At 42.7% G+C, this 26793-nt stretch overlaps 1 protein-coding gene across 1 annotated transcript in view; it reads right to left on the bottom strand.

Moving 5' to 3' along the window:
• Positions 1-26793, bottom strand: part of LOC109306674 (sodium channel protein type 5 subunit alpha-like) — a 310690-nt gene that overhangs the window by 40605 nt on the left and 243292 nt on the right. Inside the window, exons 19-21 of the mRNA XM_019530203.1 lie at positions 19863-19983; positions 8380-8534; positions 4893-5066 (exon numbers count right to left, since the gene is read on the bottom strand). Coding sequence (XP_019385748.1) covers positions 4893-5066; positions 8380-8534; positions 19863-19983 — 450 coding nt within the window. The remainder of the gene's footprint in view (positions 1-4892; positions 5067-8379; positions 8535-19862; positions 19984-26793) is intronic.

Genomic DNA, 26793 nt, shown 5'->3' with positions numbered 1-26793 from the left:
TAAAAGGAAGTTAGATGAGCACCTTGCCGGGGTCATCTGACCCCGGTGCTCTTTCCTGCCAAGGCAGGGGGTCGGACTAGATGATCTTCCTAGGTCCCTTCCGACTCTAGCTACTATGAAACTATGAAACTATGGCTGAAGGTTGCATGGCCAGGCTGGTATACTCAAGGTTTTTTCTGAACGAACTGCAAACAAGCAGAAAAAGTGACTGCTTTCTTTTTCTTACTGAGCATGTTAGAAGTAGATGAGAGCGATCGCTCCTCTTCCCCAAGTATTCTATTCTCACCCCTCCACCCTTGTCTGATGTATATAAAGACCCCTTGGGGGGTGGTTAGCACCAAAGTTATTGAATGAAGACCTCCATGGCTGGTATGATATCAAGCTCTAGGTTGCCACCTTTTCTGAACCAGCCAGTAATGGAATGACTTAACCAGTATCAACAGAGATTGGGCAAGAGATCAGAGTTACCTAACCTAGGGTTTGTATTAGACCCCAGCTCCTTCTGGATATCAAACCACATAGCTGGTTGAATCTGCTCAAAACAGCTCTCATAACAGCCAGCTTGAATTCCACACAGCTCCTAGCTTTGGCCATGTTCATGCTTCTAGTTTAAGCTGCTCTGTGTGTGTAGACAGAATTTCATTTGTATGTATGTTTGGCAAATGGCTCTTCTTTTGTAACTGCCTGCATGTATATCCTCAGGTACTTGTGCATGACTGTTTTCTTCTCTCTGGTGCAAATGACAGTGATAGTCAGGTCCATTCAAGCTTCAGACACGCTACCACCTCTTCACATTTTCATGCTTGATCATAACCATGGGTTTACAAATCTATCACCCTGCTTCCTGGGCATAAAAGCATCACTATTCACTGTGCTGATATGGATTGGAACAGACTGGCCTTCTCTTAGCAGTACACTTGCAAATTGCTAGGCAGGCGACTTCTTGTATAAGTGTATATCTTTGGTAAGCATGTGTGGTATTCAAGCAGATTCACAATGGGGGCTTTCCTACCAGTCCTTAGTTTTAATGAGCACACATTTCTCTAGTTACAATCTTCCCCCTGCCCCACCCCACTCAAGCCTGTTGTGGTACTGTTAACATGATCTTATTGTATTGCAATGAGCTTAAAAGCCCTGTTTCATCCTTTTGCTAAATTGACACATTTCTCTGAGGTAGAATGAGGTCCATTATCAGAGATCATCCTGCAGGGATTCTATAGCTAGCGAAAATAGCTTTCTGCTAGTAGATTATTGTGTATTTTTAATGTCTGGGATTTACAATCCAGAATCTACTTTAGTAATGTACAATTATGAGATAGTGTTTGCTTTTCCAAAGGCACAAATTAGTGTCAAAGGTCTGTCACAGATTTGGATAAGTACCTCAAAACATTTCTGCAACAATTTGCTTTAATAATGTATTTGCTTTATGTTTCTTTATGTTCACTTCCCTTCCAGGTTTTCATGAGCTACTTTATTGACAGAAGTGCTAATAAAAATTAAGTTTTATGTGAACATTAGAGAATATTTGCAAATTTGGAACTCGTCACACACCAGAAACCCAATTTAAAGAGTTACACTGAAACAACTGGAAAGAATAGATGATAAATGGTTGCACGTGTGCAGTGAGCCACTGCAGCTCGAATTTTGAATACCAGTATGATGCTCATGAACAATTTGTAGCTTTTCAGTGAATAAAGTGAGATTCTGGTTCTACATCTGCCCATTCAAGGGTATTTTGTAAATGGAGGTTTTGTATATTAACTTGTGCCCCTTCGGTAATAATTAAATGCCACACTCTATGTATTTATAACATTTGTGGACTCACTTGAAGCTGTTTATAATGAAGTATAATATTAGTGCCAAATAGTTTCAATGCATTTTGCATACTGACTTGCTGTTCTTGTTACCAAGACCTCTTATTCATAGTACTGAGAATGTTTAGCACTCAAGTGACACTTCTCCCCTTCAAAAGACTATTACAAACATCAGCACTATAACCATCAGGCCCCTGACTGCCCAGGAGCTATGGCAGGTAATTCCTATTAGCTCCATTCATGCAAATGGAGAAACCATTTGGATAACATTATGTGATTTGACCAGAGCCACATATGGGAGTAATTGTCAGAGGTGAGATGATGCCTCTGAAGTTAGTGGCTCCAAGCATGGGCTGAGATCACTAGACCATGCTGAAAAATGTGAAAAATATGTGAAAAATACATTCTTTCCCTTTAATAGCATTAAAGTCACTTTAACTAACTGAGAGCATGAGGAAGAGAGAGGACTATAATTTAAGATTTATGATTTATGTATTGATTTAAAAAATCAATTCATTAAAGCTCTGGGTTGCTTTCAAAAGCCATGTACAGATGTTCAGTTTTTACTGGGAAAATCACTGTTCTTCCACTAGAAAACAAAAGTGTGCATTCAGACATTCAGGCTTTTTCTCCCAGAGCAAAAATGGCCATTCCATTAGAAAAATAACCCAGGAACAACCTGAATTAAATGTCTCCAGGGAGAATTTCTCCCAGGAGACTGAACATCTGCACTGAGAGCCGGAACTCTAGCCAGTTTCTCCTAGTCTCCCTGCTCTGCTCAGCAGAGTGGCAGGGTTGGTGTTTGAAAAGCCAGCGTGGCTAGAAGCTAGGTTTGCAGGCCTGGCTCTCCACCATGCTAGCTTCCCCTTGCCCCTCAGTTGAGCTGTGGGGGCAGAGATGTAAAAGCCAGAGGGGCCAGGAGCTGGGCTTGGGGGAAACCTCTCAAGCCTGGTGCCTAGCCCCTTCAGCTTCCCTTTGCTCCTTCCCTGCTGCTCAGCTGAGTGGTGGGGGTGGTAATGGAAAAGCCAGTGCGGCTGGGAGCCTGGCATGTGGAGGTTTTCCCTAAGTCCCGCTCCCAACTTGCTGGCTTCCCCTTGCTGCCCAGGTGACAGCACAGGGCAGGGGGAGGCAGGCTGCTGCGTCGGGAGCCTTGCCACCGTGGTGAAATACCCCCACCTCACCCTGCATGACCCTGAGTCAACCCAGAACAGTGCGGGGGCGGGGGGGGGCAGGCTGCCATGCCCCTGTGCAAAGCTCCCAGGGCATTTATACATGTGCTCTGGGAGTGTGCAGGCGGGGGTGCTTTAATTAGAGAAGCTCCAACAGCACCTTGTGTATCAGTGTTCACCCCTGCTTAAAAATGGTGGCTGGGTCACTTTAACTAAAGCTCATTTGACAAGCTTTAGTTAAAGCGCCCTGCTGCCATTTTTAAGCACAGGGATGCTGATACATGAGACGTTGGAGTCTGCTGGAGAATGGTAATTACCACGCTCCAACGGACTCAATTAATCGGGCCTGCTCTGATGTGCTGTAATTACAGCGCGTCGGAGCAGCCTCACTCCTTGTGTATAGGTGCCCCGAGAGTGTGGCTACAGTGGCTGAGTGCTCCCCACCTCTCCCTATACTCCTCTGGGTCATCCCAGAGAAGTGCAAGGATCAAGGGCTATTCTCTTGCAGGGTAGAACTGGAAGGGTTTCAGTAGCTTCCAACTGCACTTGACAGCCTACCTCCTTCCCAGACTGGGAGAGAGTAGGCTGTTAATTAATGGGCTCCCCTAAGGGTGGCAGTGGCTCTGGGAAGCCTGGGAAGCTCTCCATCTATGGGGCTAGAGGAACTTCTGTACAGTCCAGCTCCTGGTAGAAATTTCTTCTGGTAGAAATGAACATCTGGATGCAGCCAAAGGCTTTAATCCAGCAATGCACTTATGCATATATATATATATATATATATATATATAATTTTAACCATATGAGTAGTGCCAGTGAAGTGCTTTTCTGGACTGAGGCCAAAGAAAATGTCATCCCTAGACTTGAGGTTCAGGTGTAAAATAGGAAAACATCATTTATGAGAGATTAAATTAATGACACTTGTGTGCAGAGCATCCCTAGCATTTGACACCAATACATCAAGCTAATAAAAGATGGTGTCAAAGAGAAAAATGCCTGTGTTAAGCCATTACTGTTAGAATGTAATAAGCTGCTCCTGTCCATCTCACAGAAAGACACTTCAAGCACAGTGATCCTAGCCTTTAATTAATTCAACAGTCATGTTCATAAATAGAAGTAAGGGCTAAAACCCTACATCCAAGCACTCTGATGTTTACAGTTTTCACATCTGGCATCTACCGGCACTCCCAGCCCTCTGAATTTTTGAGGAACAATTAATATAAATATGGATCCAACAACATTTTTGTAGCGTGAGATTGGTCCTTATTCTGCCTTTCTGTTTACTTTTAATGTTTGCCCTCTCAAGGGAACTAAGAATGGCAATTTTCAGTATTCAAAGGTATGAAGGAATTGGATTATTTTATAAGACTGTAATGGTGACCCCATTTCAGCAGAAGGAAACACTTTGTATCTTCGTCTCTTGGACTCCTTCACTTTTAAATTCTTGGGAGATGGTGCCGAACATCTCGTTATACATCTCTGGCAGCCTCCCTAGGAAGCCATGCCAAGGATAGCTTCTCTAATCTGCTGAAAGACTTGTGTGCCGAGGTCATGTGCAGCACAGTCAGAGGTAACCAGACCTTGTGCTAAACTGGCATGTGGAATGAGATGGGAAATGCTAGGAGAAAGAGTGAGCCCCGAGAGGTGAAAATGGAGTGTGACTTAAATTAGCAGAGTAACACCTTCTCATAATGATACAAAGCTGTTTTCCATTTCAGCTCATTAATTCCTGAGACTTCTCAGTCGCACGCTAAATCTTACCATTTACTTCTAGGTTTACGTCAGGTTGATCTTTACACTCAGAGTGATGCCTCTGACTTTGCAAGTGCAAGAACTGCCAGAGGGAACAGAAAGCTCTTGTAAGCTATATAATCCAACACAAGGAACATAGTATTTCCAAAGTGATACTTACATCTACGATGAGGAAATCAAGCCAACACCAGGCATTGGTGAAATACTTTTTGAAGCCATAAGCCACCCATTTCAAAAGCATCTCCAGGACAAAGATGTAGGTGAACATTTTGTCAGCATATTCCAACATGATTTTAATGTTTTTTCGTTCTTCAAGGTAGATATCTTCAAATGCCTGGAAGTACAAAGCACTGATTTGCAATAAGCTCTGCAGTACTACGGTGGCAAATGGTAGTGCTCTGTTCTGCACGTGTAGCCTTGTTTGATGTGAAGTCACAGCTAAAGTATATGTTAAATGGCAGCTTCCCCTAATGCATCTGCTCATTATGAAGATATTTAAAATTGTGTCTAGTTGTGCAAGTGGAGATATAATTATTTACATAATGGGGCTATTTCTTCTGGGTGAGCCGGCTATAAATACAGGGAGACTGGAAGTATGAATGTTATATTCGTGCCAATGGGAGTTCTACTCCTAAATACCTTCACATGCTTTTGAAAATCAGCACTTTTTCCTTTTGATTAAAAATAATCAACCAAACATAGCACAAAATAAATTACTCTCATTTGAAAAATGTTTAGATAGTGAGGGGCTGGCAGGTTCTTCTGAAATGTTCTCCTGGATCACTCTGTTTAATAAAAGGTGTCTTTTCCATGATTTCTAGAACAGTCGTCCAGGCTCATTTCTACCCCAACAGCATCCCATTGTCCTTAAAGGAATTGCAAAGGTGCAACCAATTCATGGATCCAGCAAGGAATTTAAGCATGCACTTAACTCTAGGCATATAGCGAACTCCCACTGATCTCAAGTTGAACATAAACTTACGTCACTTATTTAGTGGGAATGGGATGACTAAGCATGCGTTTAAGCACCTTTGTTTTCCAGGCCAGATTCAGTAATCATATTTCAGACAGGTACAAATATTCTGCTCAAGTAATTTTTCCTTCTTCTTCTAAGTCAATGACCAGAATGAGGAGGTTTTTAAGAGGTGGGTATTAATTTCTTTATGTCTTGTGCCTGACCCAGTCTGCACAAAGCCTTGGAAGCTGAACTACTTCTTTGGTGAATACAGTGCTTTATTAGTTTAATCTGGGACACATATTCTGAACCTAATATTTGTTCTCATCTAAAATGGAACTTAGCTGCATTCCCAGGTATTTTTACACCTGTTGTCTTTCTCAAAGCATTGTATGTACCAGTCACTCTGGGAAGAGACCTTGGAAAAGATAATTATGATTCCTAGTTCCATGCTTTGTTCCAGAACTGACTTGCCGGGTAAACTTGGGTAAGTGATTTCTCCCTTGTTCATGTCTATAAATTATGACTAAACAAACTAATTGCACAGGAGAGCCAACAGACTCACTTAGCATTTGCAAGATGTTCTGAGGTCTCTGGGGGAAAGTGTGTTGTGGCATTGAACAGACGAGGTTCTTTGGGTAAATATGACATCTTTCATTAGACCAACTCAAATAGCTGGAAAAATTCTTCTTTGCGAGCTTTCGGGTACAAAGAACCTTGTCTGCCTGTGTCCTTAGGCCAACACGACTACAACCTATACCTTTGTGGCACTGAATGAGTTCAACCTACTGCTATTATAGCCCCATTCTCAGAGTAACTAAGATATAAGGTATTATGCATGCCAAGGTAAAATAAACAAAGAGGAGCGAGTTCCTAGTTTTTTTTTTTTTTACTTTTTCTGAGAAATGATTTTTAAATGAACTTTACTTTAAATAGACACTCTGCAGAAGGACCCTGATATTCTGAAGTGATGAAAGCCTCTCATATCTGACTTGGCTTGGTGTTGCTCAACCAAAGAATGGCTTGTTGTCCAGTTCCCCTCGATAACTCAAGCTGCCCTGTTCCAAACTACTCGGGTGTTGTGAAATCTTGATGAAAACCAGGATTGTATTACATTATTCTTGCCCTACCAGTGTCAAACAAAGCACTCGGGAGCAACAGGGTGCAATGTTACTAGAAGAATCCATGCTAGTTATCTTCAGTATTTGCATTTAAATGTTTAAAAATTGGCAGTTACTTTCTAAGGTATCTTGAAAAATTAACAAATATTCCAAACCTACAAAAAAAAAGACTTGCGTGACTTGACATTTGCCTTCCGGGCATACTAATTTAACTAACAAGAAAGCATTAGCAGCCTATGGACAGGCTCATGTATAGCCTTTGTGTTTTGGGGTGGCATTTTCACTGGAATCCAGTCTCATAACTGTCCATACAAAAACAGTATTTTGAAGGTGTAAAATAACTGTCAGAGAAAAGTACAGAAAACCAATATGCAGACAGACTGGAATTTGTCACAGTCTGTAGGGAGTCACTCACTCTGTCAGATGACTTGCAGCACTTTGCAATTACCGCAAAAAATAACAACAAACTATTTAAAGCCATTTCCCCTCCTCCTTTTCTGCCAACTTTTTAGATGCTACTGTTTATTTGCTACACTAAAACCCCACTGGCACTCAGAAATGAGTTTAAAGGTATTTGAAAAACAGGAAAAACTAAACTTCTGGAAAGATCCAATGTCAAGGTACTACATTTCCTTTGCAGCAGTTGATCAAAGTATTGGCATATAAAGTGTTATAAAGACCTGCCTTCATATCAGGCACTATTTCAGATCCAGTTTATGGTTTAGTTTTGAACAAAACACTTCAGCAAGCCCAAAGATGTTCTTGACAGGAAGGATATGGCTGCTGGACATCAACAGAATCAGCCACTGGGTCCTGTGTTCGGGGTATTTTTTCCTCCTGAATCCCACAGTCATTACAGTTTGGTATCAGCTTAGCGTAAGTAGCAGTATGCTAGAAGTTTGGCTTACAACTTATCACAGTCATGTAGCTATATCTCTGGAAGTTGTTACTAATGCATAAGCATATATCATACTTGGAACAAAACTAACATGCGTAAAGCACACGTAACATAATGGATTGGCAATATAATTAGCTTATAAATAAGAAAACACAAGTTTGAGATCCCTACATTCACTTTCATTGTTAGGGAAAAAAGAGGGTAGTTATGACCTGTCCATGACATGTCCCTATGCCTGTTCATGAACCTCATGGTTAAGGGATGTCTGGGTGACAATGTAAGAAACAGCTCTTGTTCCCCCTAGCTAGAGAAATCCAGCTTCATAGGTTTCCTTCAGTCTGGTCTTCAAGAAATCAACCCTTGAGGAAGGTAACTTCAATGACAAATGTTTCATATTAAGCACCCTCAGTGCCCTTCTTCACATAGTGTGTGGTTTCCACTGCTCCACTCCAGCTACTCCCATAGGAGTAAGAGTGAAAGATTCTGTCATTTCAATTTCTTACCAATATCTCCATAAGGAACAGCTAGTGACGTTACAAATTGGCACGACAAACCAACGTCCTTAGAGAAATAAGCAGCAAGAGGTTTCAAGACTTTTCCAGAAGAGGAATGCAACAAGCCTGACATCATTTGCCCTTAGACAAACCTTAATATGAAATGATGTAAAATTTACCAGCGCTCCACTGCTCAGCAGGATCATGAAGATGATGAATGTTTCAAACCAGCTGTGCTCAACTATCCTGTAGCAGGTTTTCCTCAGCCGCCACCAAATTTTGCCTGGAAATTTTGTGACGTCCGCTGTACAGCATGGGAAAAGTTGGATGCAGGCTGAAAAAGAAGGGGGTGGGGGTGGAGAAAGGTCAGTCAAGAATATTTAATGGCCAGAGCCACCGAGAGGATTTCCCAAACATGGGACTATTTGAAAGTTGTTAGTTGACATAGATTCTTCCCTTCTTCCTTCCTCTTCTCTTTTTTGTCCTTTTCTCCCTTTCATTCTTGTTGTTCCTGCTTCCACCACAGTACCAAAAAACACCAAACACCTGAAGATGATGGCTTACTTTAGAGCTTCCTCCCACTGATGTCTAATAGTGTGGAGAGCACTAACAATGACACACCTATCTTACCAGGTCTCAGCAGATGAGACTGCTGCCAGGGAGGCATGACCAGTACTCTGGGCATTGGAGGTGGGGGTGGGGGTGGGAAGGTACTGCAAGAATTCTTAGTATAACAAAGGCAATTTGTTCTCGAGTGCAGCCTAGTGGCTAGGGAGCCAGCCAGGAATGACAGAAACGTGACTTCATATTGCTGCTCTGTCACAAGTTTACTGGGTAACCTCAGGCAAGCCCCCTGGCCCTCTGGGTGAATCTACACTAGACATTTACTGCGGAGTTGCCTAAATAGCTCCGTATTAAATGTCTTCGCATCTACACATGCAATGCTATTAGGATGGAGTAAACTGATTAACTCCATCACAAATACAAATACTATCCTGCAGTGGAGTTGTTTCCTCTGCTGTAACGCATGTGTAGACACTGATGGGGCTGGCTGAGGCACAAGGGTGTTTCATGAGGGGGCTGCCTGCCCATAGCCAGCCCCTCCACAGCATGTTGGGCCAGGCTGGAGCAGCCCCAGGCTGGTAGTTGACCCCAGGTCACCTTGCCAATTGGGGCTGCTCCAATCCAGCTCAACAGGCTGCAATCCCGGGTGCCCATGTAAACATGGTGCCTGGGAGCAATAAATTCCAGCACGGTATGTGCCAGAGTTTATTGCTGCTTATTAACTACATGTGTAGATGCACCTACTGCATGAAATGAATTTACAGCACCTCCTTGCCTCAAATGGGGGCTGTAAGATAAATAAATTAAAGAGTATGAGCTGCTTAGAGACTGCAGTAATGGGAGGCTGTACCCCTCACTGAAGCAGGTAGAACAATTACCCCTTTTGCTAACCCTAGCAATCTTGACAATCACCTGCTACCCTAGAAGACTGGTTGCAGTTGGAATGGAGAAACCCATCTCTACACTTCAAAATACTCTTGCTCTTTAGGCCTGCTCTCAGTAGGAAATCATGACACCATGCCCACCATGACTCATCTATCTCTATGCTTACTGGTCAGGCAGTCAGGATCATATGAGCTAACTCATCTCCTTCCAACAGTTTTTAAAACTACAAGATTTCCTAGCAGAGAGGAGCTGTGGATCTGAAAAAGTAAGATGCAGCCCACAATATTATTTTCAATATTGACAACAAAAAGACTTTGGCTTCTGTTATTAGGCTGGATGGGATAATAAAAGAATAGACATTAAATATAGATAGGATAACATATAGGATAAAATATCATGGGCCAAATATTTACCTAGCTAAAAATCTACTCCCATATGAGATACAAGAGAATGAGTCGAAAGCACAGTACAGGGTATCTTATAATATCTTGTAATACATATCACTGCCACTGGAATTAATCTGTGGCAATGTGGGGTGGGAAGGGAAGGATGCTCATGGATGGGGCTGTAGTGAGCCTTACAGGGCATATGTCAAGGTATGTCAATAGAAAAATCCTACTAAGACAATCCTGCTGTGGTGCATGCAACTGTAAAGTGACTGAAGAAACATCTGGACAAGTTCAGCTTAAGCCCATCTCACCTTCAAATGCCTCCAATAAATAAAGCTGCGCACAGTAGGATTTTGGCTCCTAAACAGAGCTTGGCAGTAAACAATTTTACCATTTTGCAAATATTTTTAAGACTCCGTCATTTTGCCCCCTTTGGCACAGAAATGAACTCAAGACCTTTTGAAGTTTTTCAATCAGGAACCAGAGTCACAGAAAGTGCCTAGGTGGCTTTTGATATTTGCAGGGCAAGGAGCGGTGGTAGGGATTCAGCTATCTGCTCTGGAAAGCTAGAAAGATCATCAGGCTATAGAGTTTCCTGTCACTCTCCTATTACAGCTGTTCCAGGTTATATAATTAACTATTAATTGAGACTGGTTTTAAAGCTCCTGGGCTGGGAGCAAAGTTCAAATCTCTGCCCAAAATCAGGAAGACTAGAAACTTGAACCCAAACCAAATCGCTTCACCAGCAAGCTTGTACAACATATGGACTCATTTTGAAGAGAAATTTTATTAGGCGTGAGAGAAACCCTTCTCGTGGATCAACCCCTATAAAGGCTTAGCTCAGGGGTGGGCAAAATATGACCTGCAGGCCACATCTGGCCTGCCGACCAACTGGATCCAGTCTGCGGCTCCCCCAGGGTGTCCACATGGGGCTGAGCCCCACCTGCTCCTGCTGGGGCTGCCTGTGCTTCCAGCGGGGCTGTTCCTGATGCAGCTGGGCAGGAGCAGGTGGAGGAGCTGGAGGCAAGGGGAGCAGAGCAGCACCCAGCCGGCTGCAGCCACACTAGGAACAGCCCCCCTGGAAGGTGTGCACACGGGCTGGAGCCAGAGCTGGGGCTGGGAGGTGCAAGGGGGAGTGCAGCACAGGCTTCCCTGGGCAGGAACGGGCAGGACGTGTCTCCATGTGGAGCAACGTGGGAGCAGCCATGGACCTCACTGCCCAAGTGAGCTCTGCTGCAGGCATCCTCCTTTCACTCCCAGCTGGCTCCCAGGACCTAACACCCAGGCACCCCCCCGCCACACACGTGCACATGTTCCCTCCCTAGCACCCCTAGCAGGGCAGGGGCATGCAGGAAGTGAACTGCGGCTAGGCCTGTGCCCTGGCCCTGGCCCCATCCCTGATCTGCCACTGCCCCATGACCCAGCTCCATGATCCCAGTTTTGCCTGCCCATCCTGGTCCCAAGTACTGCTCCTGGCCTGCCCGCAGCCCCACTGACTATTGCTGCATGGGGACTTTTGCTCAGTTCTTGCTTGGGGGGGTGGTCAGTGTTGACCCAGCCGGCAACAGCTCACCAAAACTCCCTATGTGGTCCTTAGTTGCACATCCCTGGCTTAGCTATAAGAATTCAGCATTTTCTGACTAAAATAATTTTGTCAAAACATTCTAGACCAGGTTTACTTTTATGGTTCGAAGTCATTTGAAAATGGCAATCAGGCTCCTAAATCACTCAGGCACTTAGGACAATTTTACCTAAAGTCAAAACTCATTTTATCTAGGCTTCTGAATATTTATGAGATGGTAATAATGAGCTTTTACTGATGCAGTCAAATACCATCTGGTCGCTAGAGGAACACAGCTATATTGTCAAAATATCAAACCAGCAGAGAACACCATTACTTTTCAGAATCTTTGATGGCTTTCAGTCTGCAATTGCTGCCCAAAAAATCTATTCATCTAGAGATACCTCTAAAAGTCCAAAATAGATTTGCAGATGAGTCAGCCCAAACTTGCAGAGCAATTATGCACTGCATTTTCTTTTGTCTCCACTCAAAAACACTGAGACCACATTCTGATACAATTACTGATGTCATATAACATGTTACTCACGAATACTCCCATTGATTTCAACAGGAATTTGATACGACTTGAAGTAAAGGAACTAGAATCTGCTATTTCCCTTAAAAAGACACGTATAAAGATATAATTTAGATTAGATTAAAGTTAGGATAGAATTCAACCAGAGACTGATACTTCTTGGGGTCTGGGACAGAAGTTTCATAAACTGGTTTGACCTAAATCAGTTAAGTCTGATACTACATTCAACCAGGTTTATCTTAAACCAGTTTCAGCCATTTTGAAACTGTTTTTTTTGCGTACTGAACTTCTATTCTGTTACAGGTTTAAACCAGTTTCTGATCACTTGAACTGGTTTATGTGTAACTTCTGTCCCTAGCCCTGAAGCAGGAGAGAGTAATCTGGATGCATTTCACACAAGCGTTCCCTGGCATGGCATTGAGACAGTGCATGCCAGGGTCGGAGAGTGTCCTCCCAAACCCATACAATGATTTCTGTGACTATGACTGTACTTTTCCCCTTGTCACAGTTTTAACAACTTCATTCCTCCATCTAATGGTCAAATGGCTGGTTGGTCTGTACTACTTGGAGTTAGAGACATTCTTCTCTATTCTGGGCTTGATCTTGAGAGGTCCTGAGGAATCATAATTCCAAATGACTTCCAAGACAGTTGCAGATGTTTCAAATATCTCAGGATCAGGCCTTAGAAGCTGTTAACTTATCCCACCCTAAAATGCCCCTGTTCACCTTTGAACACTTTTAACCTAGCAAGAGTCAAGTCCTGAATAACTCATCTGGCATTTCTTGTAATAACATTAGTCATGCTGACTTCTCAGGCAGATTTGCATTATTCCACCAAAATTGATGTTCGCTTATTAGGAACTGGTACTATACAACTAGCTCAGCACAAGCTGTATTCCTAATCAGGTCAACTGAAATCTCTGTAATGTAGCCAGAGCTAGATCCTGCCACCCTAACTCATGTGACTTTTGAGTAAATCTCTGGTTTTTCAACAGCTGCTTAAACAACAAAATATTGATAACCAAGAGGGCAAGGTGGCAGGACCAGACCCTCTGTGACAGACAAAGCCACTGCTGCTAATGGCTCTGCGAGTTTAATCAGTGAAACTTCACTTATAAGCCCAAGAAAATCTAGCCCAAGAATGACGACCGTGTTTCCAATTCATATTAAAACAGTCCATACTTTTCCCCATTTCAAAAGGGACTTTTTCTCTGGGAATCATTTCCAAAGGTATCAGTTTAGCATAATGTCACTTATGTTTTGCCTGTTTTTCCTAACCTGAGTTATTCCTTCCACCAGCTGTGATCTCCTGTAGTGAAGTCAGAAATTACATAACGCCACATTTGCAACTTGACATTCGCTTTCTTGTGCACAGAGTTTGATGTGTCCTGAACATCAAACTTAGCAGCAGGTGCCAGTAGAAGGCAATGTAGGTTGTGACAGAGAAAGCTCCTACTCACATGTCTGCAATGATGACAAGTGAATTATAGAAAAGCAACAGTATATTTACAATGCAGTTTGTGAGAATATTCTCGCTTTGGGTTCACATTTTCCAGGGTGCAAATCTCTGTGTAAGACTTGTGCGCTGGAAAAGATAAAGCTGTCACATCCCACTTCGTTACCCTTATGCATTCTGATCTCCATTACAGGTACGAGCTGCACTACATTAACTTATTATCTGACTGCCTAATATACATGCCCGATGCTGCACCACTATAAACTTGATTTGTAGTGACAGTGAGGATTTCTGGTGCATCCTCTGTTATAAATGCATAGCCACTTACAACCCAGAGAGATGGTTAAATACATGCAGAATGAGCCTGAGTGCATCGGTTAAACTGGGGTGCTGATTCTTTACAGTAAATAAGGAAAACAGATCCATTTCCTGTAGATCATGGCACCAAATAATGCTAGAGTAAGTAACCAACTTCCAAGAGAAGTGGTGCAGGCTCCTACCCTAGGGGTCTTTAAGAGGAGGCTAGATGTACACCTTGCTGGGGTTGTTTGACCCCAGTACTCTTTCCTGCCATGGCAGGGGGGCCGGACTAGACGATCTACTCAGCTCCCTTCCGACCCTAGAAACTATGAAATGTTTGGTGCACTGTTTGGTTACTGATGTATTCAGATTAAAGTAACCTTGTAGGTATTATTTGTTTGAAAACCTAATTGTTATGGCAGCCATTTTTAAATACAGTAAGAACTTATTTTGCTTTGCTTTGAATGAAACTATAGAACACATGAGGCTGTATCAGCAATGACATGACAGAGTCCAGTATTAATAACTCTGTGATCTAAGCTGGGCTTCTATGGGCTTGTTATGACCAGCCCCATGCAGCCCCACAGGACAGCTGGTGGCCGGTAAAGCACTCCCATTGCCTTTGTGCTGGATACTCAGTCTACTGGTAGCAGTCTGAAAGGAACTGAAGCCTGTACAGGCCCTTCATATACCCACCCTTGCACATAAGGGCCTTGTCACAAGGGACATTTAGCACATTTTACCTGAGATCATAGTAAACAGTACTGTGCTATTCAAAGTATTAGAAGTAAGAATGTGTTCTGAGCAGTCACATGGAAATGCTTACTACAATTGAGGATTGCCAGTCTTAGCCACCACACTGAAATGGTGGTCTTGTCAGGGCCCTTTCACTGGAAAACCCACTGAAAGATATTATTTTGAGGCCATAACCATAGACATACATTTGCACAATTACACTGGAGGGCTCTGAGTGAGAAAGCCTTGAAGAGAGAAAATGGTCTTTTCTTTCTCCTCACTCCTAGAGTTAAATACAGACAGTCAAAAAGTCTGAGGCTGAATTGATTCAATCTTTGCAGGTTAGTCTAAGCTTCATAGACTGAACTGATAGGCAAGTGAACAGACATGCAGTTTCGATTCTGGAAGTGCAGCCACATGCCTGCAGTGGCCCAGGCCAAGGGGGTTAGAGCATACCTCCCTGCTCGGCTGGAGCAGACAGCTTGGGCCATGGCTACCCTGCCCACCCTTGGATGGGGGAGGTATATTAGGAGAAGTGCAAAGCATCCTGGGATGCTGGAGGATTGCAAGTTAATTTGAATCTGGAGGGGATTTGAGACAGAAGTTCAATAAACAGATTTAACCTAAATCAGTTAAGTCTGATACCACATCCATCCAGGTTTATCTTAAATTGGTTTCGGCCACTTTGAAAGTGGTTTATGTGCACTGAACTCCTGTTGTGTTTTGAACCGGTTTCTGACCACTTTACTGGTTTATGTGTAACTTCTGTGCCTAGCCCAAATGATCTTTTCTGAGACATAGAAGACAGTGCATGTGGTGACAGTAATTCAGCCAGCGGTGTGGTAACAACACATTCTACTGGAAGTAACAACTCTACAATGCTGCACGGTACCTGGAGGAAAAAATACCAAAAATAGTCAGCATTGACTGAATGCTGTTTTTGCACTAACTGGCTTCACTTCTGCATTAGCTCTCTAGATCCATCCAGATTTTCGCCAGCTGTATCCCCTTGCTGCTGGAGCTGTAATTCTTCCCTAGATTTCATGTTTGTTGGAATATTCCCGATCAACCATTTTTAGCTATTTTGAGGTGTTAGCCAATTAACAGTTACTATGAAATAAAACTACTCACTGCTAAAAGGCCACTTTAAAGCCACCCAAACTCCTAGAAAAACTGTGACTTCAGTGAACTAATAGCAAAACACCATGTTGGGGATTTAAAAAAAAATCTCCATTGGATAGGTTATTTGAAGAAGCAAAACCAATCAGGAATGCATTTGCCCAAGGCATAATTTATGTCTGAACATGTTTAGAAATGTCATAGTTTGAATACAGACAGCTGGCAAGCCAGAAAGGTAGGAGTTTAACTCCTTCTCTCCTTTCCCATCATTTTGCACATGCACAGGAGATTCACTCACTCTTCCTAATGTACCAGCTATCACTAAATACCTTCGTTGTAGGTAGATAGGAAATAGCACCTATCCTTAAGACTGCCCAACACTTTCCATTAAAAGACTCTGCTTTCAGTGGCTTATTTCTTTGCCAAACTTTAGTCAGCTGTGCTGAACTTTTCCATGTGGAGTATCCTTTCCAGGGTGAATTATTTTGGAAATTTTCAAGAAAAACTTGTGTCTGGCAGGAGGAAAATGGAATGTGAAATGCCAGCTAAGTACTTAGTCATGAGACAGAGGTCCTGTAAAAAGCTGTTTCTCCGATGGAGAATATGGAGAAAATATATTGTTTTTACCTGAAAAAGCAAACATCTCATAGCCATTGCACAGAAAATCTCTTTTGCCTCCAAGCCATAGAGAAGTGACTCAAAAAATGCTGGTGTCAGAGATGTGCATTTTGCCATATCCGCAAACTTTTGTCCGGAGTTAGTTAACTTATATGCTGCTGAAAAATCTTGGCCTACCTGTTATGGGGCTAGGCTCAGGAACCAAGAGCAGGGAGATAATGTCTCTTCTGTGCTCTTAACTTCTTACCTGTCTGCACCTCAGAGAAGAAACAGTTCACCTGACTTGAATACAGAGTGATGGAGAACTGCAGGGGGTGGAGAGGAGAGGAATAGGAGAGGGAAGACCTGAGGTGGAGTTAGAAAGATACAGATTGTCTATAACCAGAGTCCACTCCCAAACCTGGAAAAGTCTCTACTTTCCTCCGCAGTCACCTGGGTATGGGTGTCAAAACTGGCCAAGTGCCTTTCTTACGACAGGCTCACATAGAGGGATAACAGCCACTACGGGTTACTCTGTCAGGCAGCAGAGATCTGGTGACCCAGGCTGAGGTCACTTTAGCTCCAGATGACAGAATATTAGGGAATCCAGACTGGTTTGGAAGAGCTGGTCAGTCAGACTGAAGGACCTGGTTCTGGAGAAGAAGCGGGGTTGTGTAATAAATGAGGCTGTTGGTTGCAGGACCTCTGCTTCATTTGTTGCATAAGTTGAAAGGTATGTGGTGAATAAAGCAAGGGACAGGCAGGGGGAGAAAGGAATGCGCAACCCTAGATAAGTACTGAGTCACTGAGTGAGATAGAGGCGCTGTGAAAAATAGTATGTGATCATGTAACGAAAGACTGTAATTGTAATTCATGTGCCCGGGGGTGCCAATTACGTTTACGGGCATCTCAATTCTGGTGTTCACTAACTTTTGACTCAGCAAAGTTAATAACGTGCTTTTAACTTGGAGTTTTCTGAGTGCAGTTCTATTCTAGTTTCACATTTTGCAGTAAGAAATAGAGATCACTGCTCACTGCCCACGGTAGGTTGTATATTCGGAGAAAAAGGAATCAACAAGTCTTCTCTCGTATTAGTACTATGTAGACTGGAGTTGTTACAGTGTTCACCATGCTTTTAATCACCTGCACACATCTTTAGCTATTGCTCTTCAGCCCAACTGACAAGCCCAGTCAGATATACTTATCATTTTTGGTGTTTTTTGAGGTAGCCATATGTCCTGGAAATTAGCCATCCCTGTCTGATCTTCTTCAAGCAGCTCTATTTCTGTATAGTATATCCTCCGTTATCCAACCCCCTTTGTAAAGCACCTGCCTAAAAGCTCTGCAGAGAACCGAACTTGTTTTGACAGGTGAACCAGTTACAAGTTACTATATCAAAATTTAAGAGTAAACACACAACACTGGAGTAGATGAAGCTTAAAAGAGAACATTATACAACACCAACAGTGACAATTAAAAAAAAGTGTTGAAGCTTGGACAATTGAGGTGCTACTGCATAATTATCCTTGAATTTTGGGTGGTATCATTGTTTAACTAAAATTCAGCTAACTCTTCTTTTGTCCCAAGCAATAAAGGAAGTGAAGAATTTGATTGAAAAATTCAATGGGGATCAAACTTTGTTGGAGAAGAAACAGCCTTGGAGACATGTCTCTTTTGGATTTAAACAATAGGGCTTTTGATACTGTCGTGCTTTACTCCTGCATTTTGGTGAAGGCTCATATTAAAATTGGTAAAATATTGGTGTACTAAAGCTGATTAAGTAACAGCAGAATGGTGTTCTCTGACATAATTACTGGTATCTTAAAGGCTCTATTTATATTATGCTTGGCCAAAGCAAAGTAAGTAATGGTATTCATTTTCATGTCTTTGTAAATACCTTTTTGTTTCTCTGAAACAACAGCATAATGTTTCAAAGAAAAGAAATACAGCTAATTCCCAGATGTCCTGGGATTCTCAACCAGTTTCCACCACCATCCATTCCACTAACACCTTCAACTCAGATCTGTTCTGTAACAGTTATGAATACACCCACCATTTGAAGAGACAAAGCTTCATTAGCCAGATCCACAGTGAATTATAAAACTTAAATCTCATGGCACAAAATGCAATGCAAAAGGCCTGCCAATAAAAAGCTGTGCAGTAATTTAAAGTGTGCTTTCAGACTTATTAGAGGCTGCGTTTAGATGAGACGCTGACTATCCAGTAGCTCATTACTACTGCGCGGTAGTGTCGTGTGGCATGAAGCATGACTATTACACAGTCAGCATCACTTAAAAGCCGTTCAGCGATGTTATTGTGCTGCAACTCCACTTACTGTGCAGTCATTTAGTACTTGTGTATACAAGTACAGTACACAAGTACTCAATGACTGCGCAGTAACAACTGCACGGTCAGCATCTCATCTAGATGTGGCCGGAGTGCAGAACTCACAGACTAACGGGAACAAGTAACTGATGCCTATTTGTAGGTGTTTGGAGTGTTACCATACATGTAAGATGAGAGGATTATAGGAAAGGGACCTCACAAGGTTATCTAGTCCAGTCCCCTCAAGGAGTTGGACTGAATAACCTCCTGAGGTCCCTTCCAACCCTAGTGTTGTATGAGTCTAAGGTGGGATCACGCCTGATTAAACCATACCGGCCAAGTGTCTGTCTAAACTACGTTTGAAAGTTGCCAAGGATGGAGATGTTACAGCTTCTCTGGGTAGCCTGTTCGAATGCTTTACTACCCACAGTCAGAAAGTTCCTCCAAATCTCCAATCTAAATTACTCCTGCTGCAGTGTGAGGCTGTTGCTTCTAGTCCTATCCATCCTCTCTATAATCACACTTCAGGGATCTGAAAGCTGTTATCAAATTCCCCCCCACAACTACCCAGTCTTTTGTTCTCCAGGCTAAATAACCCTAGTTCGTTCAGCCTTTCTTTTTAAATCTTGTCTCCCAGCCCCCTGCTCATTTTTGTTGCTCTGCCCTGGTCTCTTTCTAAACTTTCCAAGTCCATCTTCAAGTATAGGGCCCAAAACTGGATACACTGGGCATTTATACACATGCTCCAGGAGTAGCAGTGGGGGCTCTAATTAAAGCACCCAAAGCACACACGTATCAGCGTCCCTGTGATGAAAAATGGCGACAGGAGCACTTTATCTAAAGCTCGTTGAATAAGCTTTAGTTAAAGCACCCCTGCCACCATTTTTCAGAGCGGGGACGCTGAAACACACGACGCTGGAGTGTGCTGGAGCACAGTGATTACCACGCTTCAGCAGACTTGATTAATTGAGTCTGCTCTGATGTGCTGTAATTACAGTGCATTGGAGCAGCCTCGCTGCAGGTGTATAGGCACCCACTATTCCAGGTGAGGCCTCATCAGTGCTGAATAGAGGAGAAGAATCGCTGAAATATTAATGCGAGTCACCGGAGTGCCTTGGTGTTAATGTGGAGACATGTTTGATAGAACAGGAGCCTCCTCGCTTTGCAAACACAGTGAAACTGTAACAGGCCCTTACCTTCTGGAAAACAGTCCTCAGGTTCCATTAGCTCTTCGGCAAACTCTGGGATCTGTTCCAGCAGTTCTGCAGGATTTGTCAAATCCACCGTGCTGCCTTCAGAGAGACTGATTTGATCAAGCTTGCCAGCGACAGGAGCAAAGGTGAGGAAAACAAATGGATCAATTTTCCCTTAAGGACATGTGTTTGCTTTAAATGTGACTAAAGAATACATCAGCAAAGAATCATAATGAAAGAGGAAAAAAAATGCCAAACACTTCATGCATTGGCCATCCCCACAATGATACTTCCATCCTTTCTATCTGTGGGTTTTACCCAACCTCGCTCCATATCATTCAAAAAATACTCCTGCCATAAAACTTGAGAGCGAGTGTTTAAGGTTTCAGGACAAATGAACATTCAGAAAAAAGTTCTCTTTTGTGATGTTATCATGCCCGAAGACCTGTGGTGGCTGAACCCTGAAAGATTTTAATTGTGGCTTATTTTCTTTCCCTTTGCCTGGTGTACTGGGACAGTGTAGGAACCCATTAGAAAGCATTGTGATCCAATTGGAAAAGTAACTGTCTAGGAGTCAGAAAAGTATAGTTTAGTTTCTGGGCCTGAGGCGTTCCACACTCTCTCACTGCCTACCACATCCTCCACAGTAAAATGGGGGATGCTTCCATTTTCATGAAGTTTTGCCTTTCTTGTTTGCTTAGATGGGAAGCTCTTAGCTAAGGTAGCGCAAAGTTTCTGGATGAACATACGTTTGCAAAAATTGTATTTTGGGGGTCAATCAAAACTGCTTGCAGATTCAGGATGAATGTGGCAAAAACATTCAACCAAAATGAGAAAAAAGTTTTGAAAAAGTTGAAGAATTATATTTTGACATCTTAGGAATGAAATGTTCCAACTGTCTATTTGGGGGTGGGGAAGGTGAACTGTTGCTAAATTTATTAAAGTTGGGCAGTTTTACTTTACAATAGTTTAAAGTTTGGGGGTTTTCTTAAAAGAAAAACTTCCCACCTAAGTATGAACTGAAAATTTCATGTCAGATTTTTTTCTGGAGAAAAACTGAAATTATCATCTTGTGGCAATCCAAAGTAAGTTTGGAGGGGGGGAGGGAGGGTTGCCATTTTTTTGGTTTAGCTACTGACCCAAGAGAAGGTAGAGCATGGTGGCACTTTGGAGATCAAGCATAAGCCTTCATAGTCAACACACTGTTATCCTAGCATATGACAAAGTGAGCTGGTGTCTATGGAAACTCTTATCTCTCAGAACCAGTTAGCCTTTATAGTGAACCAAAATATCTAACAGGCCTATAGCCTAATCTGTAAGAGCAGAGACTACAGAGGCAATTAATCTGAAGTCAGGGAGAAGACAGGGTAGAGACTTGTTAGCTTCTAAGGTGCCACCTTGCCCTGCCTCCTATGTGTTGGAAGAGTACCTCACACAATAGGAACCTTAACTGTATCTGGAAGCCTATAGGGCTCTACCATAATGTGAAGCAGTTTTAACCAGGAATCAGGAGATGGAAATTATTCTTTCACTAACTCATTGTGGGATCTCTAAATAACCACTGAACCCTTTACTACCTTAATTTCTAATACTATTATCTCTATAACACAAAGTTAATACTACTTATCTATGGGTCACCCTACGGCAACGTTCTTATCGCACCATGCTTTAGTATTTCCTTTGAGTAATAGTAACTGCCCATGCTGCGCTGTGTGCGCGGTGCACAGTTAGTTTTAGCCACTACTTTGCTGTAGTGGCATGCTAAAATGGGGGGAGCACAGCATTACGATGATCGCTATATCACCATAGCATGTTGTACATCAACGTAGCGTGTCTGTGGCAGTGCACTGATAGTGTCTGCTACTTTAAGGAGAGCAGGCAGGCTGTGGAGCAGTCAGCAGGTGGATTCAGGACCAATTAGGTAGTTACCTCACTGCAATGGGCTGCCTGATTGGAGGAGGGCTGTGCAGCCAGAGTATAAGCCCAGACCCTGGGAGCGGGGCCAGCAATTACATATGAGGAGCTGAAGAAGTAACAACTCCTGGCCTAAGGACTGCAGCACCTGGACCACTTGGAGGCTAGGGTGGGAACTCTGGGGTTGGAGGAGGTTCCTAGTGGTCCTGGGTAAGACCCAAAACTGCACCCTGTTGGGGTTGGTTGGTGTGGTGAAACCACCTGTGATGGGGCAGCCCCTAGGAAATGCCACCCCTGTGCCTTCCCAGTGAAAGGCAAGGATGGGGCACTGGAAAGTCTTAACCCCCACTGCCTTGTGGGTCATCCCATAGAAGGGAAAGACTTGGGGCCAAGGTCCACTGGGAGGGACTTGAGGCCTGAGAGGTGTAAGGCCCAGAGAAGAGCCAAGTTCTGCTGGGAGGGACCTGGGGCCAACGAAAAGTAAAGTGCGGCCCAGTGAGGGGTTGGAGTGAATGATAGACCCAGTGAGGGGTCAGAGTGAGTGTGTGTGGTCCAGTGAGGGGCCAAAGGGGTCAAGGCTCACCAAGTGGGGACTGAGGCCTGTGTGGGCCAAAGGCTGAGAGTGCCCCAGTAAGAGGCCAGGGAGCAGTGGATTTGGATGCCATCTGTGAGGCATGGGACACGGTGTAGCGATGGCTCAGAGATGTGTGATTGGCCCAGTACACTGGGGCCACAAATGGGGCAGCCTCCTGCATTTATATATTAATTTATGTCAAAGGTGTGGCAGGTGAGGGCAGGGCAGACTGCCCTAAATGGGGGAGGAGGGGCATGGGAAGGGGCATCAATCTCTTTGGGTGCCTGGGGGGCCCCCCCATCACAGCATTGCTACAGTGACATAGGGTGACGTGTAGATGCGCCATATGTGTATAAACAAGATTAGCCTATAGGTGAAAGGCAGGCTGGTAAGCGCAAAGTATTTATATTTAAAGAGGGTGATGAAGGTAAATAATGACTTTAAAAGGCATAACTAACTCGGAGGTTGGCTCTTTGCTTTCTCATGTAGATAGTCCATGCAAAATTTACAGCTGGGTTCAACTTGATACGGAGCTACACTAAACTGGGCTAGATGGACCACTCTGACAATGCTTACAAATGGGGATGAAACCTAATTCTCTGCAATTAAGTGCAGCATCCTGCAGGTCACCATCTTGGATTGGGCTCAAAATTAGCTAAGAGGAGGTTAAAAACAAATAAAAAGTGGAAAAACATCATTGCAAAATAGCGTCCAAGCAGAAAGAAACTTGCTTGGGAAAAGCTTATAAAATCACTTCTTAGAATGAAAATATAATAAGAATGGCCTGCTTTCTGCATACAAGCAAGACTTGGTAAGATCAAGAATTGAAAAAAAATGTTGGATCAACTTTTAGTGTAGTCAAAACCATAGGATAACTCTTCACCAGGTACTTTATTTGCTCATTTGCCTGATAGGTTATACATATATCCAAACCAAGATCATTAAAATAGTCCAAAGGTACCCACAAGAAGATGACCACTTTATAATATATAGAGAAAGAAGTCATTTTGGGTATATTTCTTAGCAATGAAGAGAAAGTGAACAAGATTGTGAGGAGACCAGTCTCAGCTTGGTACCAGGAAAGTGATAGAATTTGGCAGCATAACTGCGTTGGACTTCAGGAATGTACACTCAAAAGAATCAAGAAATTAAAGGAACATACTGTATGAAGGAAGGAAATTCAGGAAAAGTATTACAATCTACTAGTGTGAAAAGCAGCTGGGGAATAGCGGAGGCCCAAGAGACAACAATTCTTTTGACGAGTGCTTCTTTTGGCTTGACAAGACAGTGGACATACATCTGAGGATCTATACTGGGAATGGAAAAAGGGGGAGAATAGAGAGGAGCAGTGGGGAACAGAAGAAGGGGAACAGAACCAGGCAACAGAGAGTAAAGTTAATGTTCCCCATGGGGGTTTAAGGGAAGAAGAAGGGCTTTCACAAATACATTAACAGAAAGAGACAACGTAACATTTGATAAGGGAGATGTAATTAGTGTTAATGTTTTAAATGACTGAGATAATGAACTCCTTTTAAGAACCTCCTTTTATTCAACAAGAAAAATAACAGCTGGGACAAGTAAAAATCTCCTTGTGAAGATCTGGGAAAAATAGCTATTGAGAAAGTTCAGGTGAAGGCAACCTGAGCAAACGTGAGCATACACAATTCAGCAAAGCCAGACAGTACACAGTCAAAGGCACAAAGAGATTCGTCAAACAAACTTAATGTCCCATAGACCATCCTTACTGAATATTCATGGAAAACTGGGCAGGGGAAAGCAAATGTAGCACTGAACGTTAAGGGAAGGAAAGGGAGGTGATATTGGCAATTGCAATTCATTAAATCGATCTTCTATAAATCTTTATTAAAATTATGAAATTGAATATTTGAAGGACCCCCTCCCCCCAAACTAGAGGATAATGGAGCTATGAAATGTTGATAGATTTATAACAACTGAGAGATGGACTTTCTAGTCCGCTTAATGCCATTATATGCCACAGTAGTGCAAAGTGACCTTGAGAAGATCCAAGATGATCAGTGGAGAATTTGCTTCAACCCACTTGAAAATCCCTGCTATGAAGGGCAGAATGGGACTTGTCAGGAACATGGACTGGGAAGGAAAGGAAAGGGGACTCGGCAGAGCAGAGCTCTGCTATGCCAGGTTTTCTACGTGTATGAGGTTCCTGAGGGACCACTCACCAGTGACATAATTTAGTGCTGGATAGGAAAAGTTATAACATGCTTCTGGCTTAGGTGGCTCTGCATTACACCCTCCACCCTGTACTTGGGATCTGACTTAGTGAGAGTTGGGGCCTAAACTTGTCTTTTGTATTATTAAGCTGTATTTTCGAAGTAGCCTAAAGGAGTTAGATACCCAACTCTCACTGTTAGTTGAAGCTTTCTCCGTGTCTGAGTCCCTTTGAAAATCCAAGGCCTTATTTTACAAAATCAGTGAATGGCAGGAAGCGGCAGATATCATACCTGAACCTCAATAAAGCATCTCATTCATTACCACCCAAAAATCTACTCTTAAAATGAACTCAAAATAACTTGGATTCAACTGTCCATTTAGCTGATGTAATGATAGATGGCATCTAGGAAAGAGGATGTGGCTAGTAAAAGTGCTAAGACCAGCTTATCTGCATCAATGATGTAAAAATAGGACTGAACAACATAAGAATAAAATTGGAAGATACTACTACAGTGGCAGAAGTGGTCAACCCCAGTAAGGAGAGAGGAAGAGAGGGAATAAACATGGCTAAAACATAGGAGAATGAGACTTTTTTTTTTTTTTTTTGGAAAACTACAAACTACTGCATCCAGGGGAAGGTTCTCTGGAGTACAGATATTCAGTGGAAGGGAGACAGCTATAATGCTGTAACTCCAAGAAACAACTGAGCAACACGTGAATTAAACATGGCATTCTCATATGCACACTGCAGAACACAGACATGGTTTTGGACTGCAAATGCAGAAGCATCATGCCTTGACAAGGGAGGTCATGTTCCCAGTCTCTACAGTTCTGGGACAGCTAGAATATACTGCCTGTGTTTAGCTCTGGGCATCTCAACACCAAAAAAGAGACAAACAAAAAAAGGAGTTGAGGGAATAGCAATAAAAGTGCATAGGGAAACAGAAGGATCGGTTTTCAAGAAACCAATGATGAAGTGAGGTAATTAATACAGATAGTTATTAAAGAGTAGACTACAGGAGGAAGAAAAGGTGATAACATTATACTAAATTTGAATTAAGGAAAGAAGAGGAATGAGATGATTGGAAAATGGAGTGGTGATATGATGCCCAGAAATGATTTAGGCTGGTCCCCAGGAAAACATTCTTGACTGTGAGATATACAAAAGCTATGGGCTATTTTTCTTTGGGAAATGGTGAAATCTTAGGTGCTTGAGTCATTTAAAGCTACATGGGACAAAGCCATAGGAAACATTCAATAGGGAACTGTTTTATCAGGGAGATAAGCTAGATCACCCTACAGATCTTTTCCTCTCTCATGCTGATGATACTATTGTTCAAATCCCTCTAACAGTTAATATGAGATGCATTTTTAATCACATAATTTATTTCATACTGCCATCAACGTTGCTTTATTCCCAACACATTCTCTCCTTCTTAAGACTTCCTGTTATTGAGTAAATCACTCAAAATCCTCTCCCATGGGCCTAACAACTCTGTTAAGTGGCTTCCTAAAAATGGCTTACTTTACATGGCTTTACAAGTTCTTGGGATGTTTGTCAAATAGATCACCTTGTCCTTGTTTGCCCCAGGAGATCTCTCAGAGATTACTCATGAAATGCTAGGTCTCTTTGCTATCTGCACAGAGCCTGGCCTTCAAAAATAGCATTGTTTGGGCTGTACTCTTTAATGCTGGAGTTCATAACCTCGTGTGACCTCCTGTCTGATTTCAAGTGCTCCATGGATCAGTGCCATGCATCCTCTGCCTCTTTTACGCAGCCACAAATAGAAACAATTGGGTTTTACTTTATGAAGATGACATTAGTATTCCAGGGCTCATGTAAAGGTGAGGGAGGAAACGGGGATTATTGTCACCGAACGGATCACAGCTAGCATGTTCTGGCAGGATCCTGGAATTTCATTCCAAACCTAACAAAGGATGTCATTTTTCTAATTTCCTGCTCTAGGGGCAGATGGCTCCTTTCTCTTGTAGAGATGTTAAAACTAGGAGACAAAAGTAATTATAGACTAGCCTGAAATTAGGGCATTCCCAGGACTAGGTGGCATGTAGAAAGCCTGACTACTCAGACCCCAAAAATTCCTCATGGACTTACATCTTCAGTCAGCTGTATTCCTACTAGCCTATGATCTGATATTTTTTGAGGCTGGGATCTCAATTGCTTCTGCGTCTCCTTTTTTCGATTCAAGCCCCTTAACTTCTGGAGAAGAGGGTTCACACAAAAAGCTAAGAATGATT

The sequence above is a fragment of the Crocodylus porosus genome, unplaced genomic scaffold, assembly GCF_001723895.1.
Source record: "Crocodylus porosus isolate Cpor-Errol unplaced genomic scaffold, CroPor_comp1, whole genome shotgun sequence".
NCBI classification, from domain to species: Eukaryota; Metazoa; Chordata; order Crocodylia; family Crocodylidae; genus Crocodylus; species Crocodylus porosus.
The sequence above is the reverse complement of the archived record's forward strand: the minus strand, read 5'-3'. Positions and strand labels throughout refer to the sequence as shown.